The sequence below is a fragment of the Mus pahari genome, chromosome 10 (assembly GCF_900095145.1).
Source record: "Mus pahari chromosome 10, PAHARI_EIJ_v1.1, whole genome shotgun sequence".
NCBI lineage: Eukaryota > Metazoa > Chordata > Mammalia > Rodentia > Muridae > Mus > Mus pahari.
In genome coordinates this window covers 33,928,613-33,934,476 of record NC_034599.1, presented here as the reverse complement: position 1 = coordinate 33,934,476, position 5,864 = coordinate 33,928,613, and the positions used below count along the sequence as shown (strand labels likewise).

At 33.3% G+C, this 5,864-nt stretch overlaps 1 protein-coding gene across 1 annotated transcript in view; it reads right to left on the bottom strand.

Annotated features, from left to right (window-relative positions):
• The window catches only part of LOC110328322 (olfactory receptor 8D2-like), a 5,071-nt gene extending 4,136 nt beyond the window's left edge, over positions 1-935 (bottom strand). Inside the window, exon 1 of the mRNA XM_021207776.1 lies at positions 3-935. Coding sequence (XP_021063435.1) covers positions 3-890 — 888 coding nt within the window. The 5' untranslated portion in view covers positions 891-935. The remainder of the gene's footprint in view (positions 1-2) is intronic.
• Between the last annotated feature and the right edge of the window lie 4,929 nt (positions 936-5,864).

The following is a 5,864-nucleotide window of genomic DNA, read 5'->3' as shown; positions in this document are numbered from 1 at the left end:
GCATTCTTTACATCCTTGTTCCTCAGACTGTATATGAGGGGATTTAGCATTGGGATCACTGTGGTGTAGAACACAGAGGACACTTTCTCCTGTTCCATATTATTACTGGAAGGTGGCTTGAAATACATGAAAGTAATTGACCCAAAGAAGATTCCCACAGCCATAATGTGGGAGCTACAGGTGCCAAATGCTTTGGAACGTCCTTCATTGGAGCGGATGCGAAGAATGCTTGTTAGAATGAAAGCATATGAGATGATGACAGCCAGTGTAGGTGCTAGAGTATTAACTCCACCAATAATAAACAGCAGTACCTCGTTGATATGGGTGCTTGAACAAGACAGTTTCAACAAGGGTAGAATATCACAAAAATAGTGTCTGACAATATGAGACCCACAGAAGGACAACATTGTCATACGGGTTGTGTGGACAGTAGCCCCGAAGAAGCCCAGTGAGTATACCACAGCCATCATTATGGAACAGACCTTGTGGGACATGACAGTGTTATAAAGCAGTGGACTACAGATGGCAACGTAGCGGTCATAGGCCATGGCTGTCAGCAGGTAGCCTTCTGCAATTGCCAAAAGTAGGAAGAAGTAAAGCTGAGTCATGCATTCCAAAAAGGAGATTGTGTTCTTGTCACAAACAAAGTTCACCAACATCTTTGGTGTAATGACAGAGGAATAGCAGAGGTCAATGAAGGATAAGTGACTGAGAAAATAATACATTGGAGAGTGAAGTTGAGCACTTATGGTGATTAAGAGGATCATGCCCAAATTTCCCACGACTGTGATCACATGTATGCCGAGAAACAAGAGGAACAGTGGGAGCTGAAGCTCTGGGCGTTTTGTTAATCCTTCAAGGATAAAATCAATCACTGAAGAATGGTTCATAGTAGTAATTTCTTATAAAATATTATCTATAAGAAAAAGGGAGGGCAATGGATTCATGATTGATTGATTCAACCTCTGAAAATCTGATTACCCTCATTTATTTGTCTATTCCATAGACCTTTTCAAAAATTACTCTTGTTAGTTTTTGAAATTATAATATAATTTCATGAATCTATTTCCATTTTCTCTCTTAAAGCCTTCCCATATACTTCTCCTTGTTCTACCTCAAAATCACTAAGCTTTTCCATTAATTACTGTTACATGCAAGTATGTATATGTGTGTACTTATGTAGTACCTATTGCAACCTCTCAGTCTGTATGTTACTTGTATACAAATTTTTAGAGTTGACCTTTAATATTGGATAAGAAATCATTATGCTCTTCTCTAGGTAAGACTCTGTCTCTGCTTCCTGCACTTGTTGGTTGTCTATAATTCTTTGTACAGAGTTGATGCCTCATGGACTTTGACCAAATAGAGAAAACTTTAATGCACACAATGAAATAAACTACTTAAATTTTGTATGACAAACATGGGTTAAGATCAAAAGGAGGTATAGTGTTTCAACATATTTTTGTGAAGGCGTCTACAACTTTAAGAATATTCAGCATACCTGTGTCTTTAAGACCAGGATTTGATGAGATATTATTGCAAAGAATATTACAGGATGCAATCTCCAAGAATAAAATAATGAATCTGAATCACAAATATATAGTAAGGAGGGTTATCCTCTACTCTGGTCTACATAGCAATAACCTGTCCCACAAACAAAATGAAATGGGCCGTACTCTGAAGGACAGTTATAGACTACTAAGGTGTGAAAACCTTTAAAAGTGACTGTGAAATTGGAGCATCATTGAGTGGATGCTCTGAAGTTGATCAGTTATCCATATGAATCAGACTAAGAGATTTAAGTTTCACAGAAAAAAACCATCACACCATGCAGCACAGTAGAAAGAGACATACAGCTGTTTGTGAAGCTTAGTAAGTTCCACAGTTGTGAGTAAGTCCCAAAATAACTCACTGAATTTCCTTTTCTAAGGAAGAGTTTTCTAGATAAACTACAAATACTTTGCAGTTTAAATTATTCATCTGTTGAAACAAATGAACACCATCATCATGTGTTTGGGAGAGCCCAACAGGAGATAAGCATGAATATTTCACATCTCTGCAGATGCTTGTTTGGTGAGCTTTTAAAAAAAAAAAAGCAAAACCAGGAAGAATAAGGAAGACATGTGAAAGCCATTAAGCCTTTCTGAGAATCACAGGAAGAGCAGTTTCACAGCAAGAAAAGACAGCTACATCCAGGTGTGGTTGTGCATGCCTTTAATCCCAGCACTTGGGAGGCAGAGGCGGGCGGATTTCTGAGTTTGAGGCCAGCCTGGTCTACAAAGTGAGTTCCACGACAGTCAGGGCTATACAGAGAAACCCTGTCTCCAAAAACCAAAAAAAAAAAAAAAAGAAAAAGAAAAAGTAAAGACAGCTACAAAATCAACTTAAAACTCAGTAAAATCACAGTTATCTAGATATTACATAATTTGCATGTTATAAAACATATGTTTGTCCACATAATTCATGTAAAATAATTTATATGGATGTGTCTTGACATTGTCATCACAAAGAGGCAAGGGCACCTGGCACAGTGCTTAAATTTCCTACCAAAGTAATCCATTTTGCAAGTCAGAGATGAACAAAAATTAAGTATTATATATGAATATTTGACTTAAAGTAAAATATTAGATACAACAAAATTGAAAACCAGCAAATTTCAATTGCATAGGTCATGTGTTATCTGTAGGCTAAATGAGATATTCATTTTTATCTCTTCCTATTTTGTCCCCTATCTTTAGCACCTACACTTGTTTTATCTTCTGTATAATATACAACACTATAAGACAAAACTGTTGTTGCTGCCATTTTTTATATGCATGAATGAGTATCCAAGAAACGTAAATTGTTACTCAATAGGTAAGAATACAAATGTGCACAAGATATATTAAGCTACCTATGAAATGATCAGCATTTAAACACATGTACACACACACACACACACACACACACACATATATATATATATATATATATATATATATATATATATAGAGAGAGAGAGAGAGAGAGAGAGAGAGAGAGTAAGAGAGAGACAGAGACACAGAGAGATATATAGAGAGAAACAGAGAGAGAGACAGAGACAGAGAGAGACAGATAGACAAAGACACAGAGACAGAGAGAGGAAGAGACAGATACAGACAGACAGACAGACAGAGAGAAGCACATGAAGTATATGTGTGTATAAAATGAAAATAAACATGATATTTTGCTTCTCTGTTTAACATAAACTATGGAAATCTTTTCTATAAATCCCTAGTTTTTAAACTTATTACTAAAACAGTGTATATTTCTGAAGACAAGGAGCAAATGAGAATATTTTAAATCCATAGTTGAACTCTATGCTCTTTTTCCAACAGTTGGTCTTTTCCAATGGTTGTGCTTTAAGTCTTTTAAAATACAAGTGAAGATAATCACAAAAACAAATACTATAACAATATGCTATAGCATAGGAATAAGAATTTTATTGTCATTGTGGAACTATCCCACATTGTATCAAATTGTGTGTGATTTCAGTTTAGTCAAATTAACTACATATTCATTTCCTTAATGTTAAATATGTTATGTAGAATTCCTTTTAGAGAATTAAAAATGTAGGTTTTAAAATATTTTTTTAAAGTTTTACATGAATAATGTTATAGTTGGAAAGATGGATCTACAGTATAGATGAACTATGTATTGTTAAGACCATTTGAAAACAAAAACTCAGATATCATCCAATACTTATTCAAGTTCTGAGAATTTGGAATCTACCTACCTTGAGTTGTGTGCTTCAGACATGGGACACTATATTATTTGAGAATTTTGTGCTAGGTCTTAGAAATACAGAAGAAATTCATTCCCGAAGGTGCACAAACTCTCAGAAGATTTGACCCACTTGTAATACACAATTAATGAAGAAAACAAACTAAGTCATTGATGATCTCAATAACATTTCACTACCTCAGGGATTTCACAGTTAATAAAACTTAATAATAAACTCCATGTTATCTCTATATAATAATCTAGAATTTACAAGTTAGGTCATAAATACTTTTGCTATCTAAACCTTGCTATAGCAGGTGTCATTTAGTCCCTGGGCGAATGATTTTATTTTCCTATTCACTAGTCCATATCTTTTCTATTCCGGTCTATAAAGATACATAGCTCCTCTCCTACTATTGTTTAAAAAACTAAATGTAGGGTTGGTGAGATGGCTCAGCGGGTAAAAGCACTGACTGCTCTTCCAAAGGTCTGCCATGCAAAGTGTATGGACAGGGATCCCCAGCATCCCATCACATATGTCCCAAACATGAACACAGCACAGATCCAGGGGGATAATATAACATTATATAGCAGTGACTTGCAAATAGTAACACAATGGTCATATGCCATTGCAGTTAGTATATAACATTCTGCGATGACAAAAAAGCAGAAGTAGAGTCAGGCAGCCTGTACAGAAGATGGTGTTACAAGTCTGTGTTATTTATGGAAACTGAAGTGTAGGACAAAATATGAGTATAAACACATAAAAATGCATTTTCCATATTTTATCACCGGGAAAGCAAATTTAAAAACATATACTAGGCATACATTAAAACTAATAAAATTAAAAATGTGAAATGAAGCTTTGCATTTAAATGCAGACCAAATGTATCTTATCCATAAGTGTTAAAAGTTTAAAATTTACCTTATTCAGGATCATGTTGGAAGTTAGATGAATGACTAGGAGATCACTTAACATAATATACAGGTATTTAAACTAGATATTTGTTTAAATTAAATATATATAACACTATAGAACAGATAGGATCTTCATTTGTAATAGACTAAAAGTCCATAATGATCACCATTACCTAAGTGAATACACTGTAAAGCCCATACATATGTTAGTATTCTAAACAGTAAAAATGGATTTATTGATACACGGATAAATGATTAGTTTAGATAAAGAAAAGAGAAACTTATATTAATAAAATGGTTATTTAAATAAAATAATATCCAGTCCACTATGAAAATGTGAAAATCAGCTATTGTCTATGGGCAAAGGTCAAAAGAAGAGTCATAAAACATCATCAACTATTTTTCATTTTGGTGGCAGCAATAGTTACAAAACTCATAATTGTGTCCAAAGTTACTTTTGTGCTTCTTAAATATGTACAGTTTCATGTACTTCAACTTATCCAGGATAAATCTGTATATGATAATATTTCTTAAAATTAAAAAATATATTTCTAGAACCATAAAAATTACTATGGAAATTTTGTTAGTGTTTTGTCAACTTTATAAACCAATTGTAAAAACCATGTTGAGTCATTCAAGTATTTAGTTTTGCTTTATTCAAGTGTATTTTGGGATCCCTTGGTAGTATTTGAGATTTCTCTGATAAATGCTTTACTCTTTTTGTTCAGTGCATGCGCATGTATTCTATTATCTCCTCATTGCTTGACAGTGGCAGTTTACAAGTTGTAGCTAGTTATATTTTCTAGTGAATTCTGATTGTCAATTTTTTCTCTCGATTCCTTACTGAAGTCTTAAGTTAATTTTTATCACTGATTCTCTAGGAATTTTTGAACAGGACATTATATTATGTGCAATTAAATATAACTGTTACCCTTTCTTTCTTCAGTCTTATACTCCAGGGGATTTCTTAAATCACGGCAAATTGAGTAAAAATTTGAAATTAATAATAATAAATCATGATGAGATTGGTACATACTTCTCTTACCTAGTCTGAGAATAAGGAGTTATTGACACATGAGAGTCAGGACCAAATAGAAATCAAGTATCTTGAATACTCTGAATAGAAAAAAAATATGTTTTATATATACAATATATATATATATATATATATATATATATATATATATATATATATATATATATAT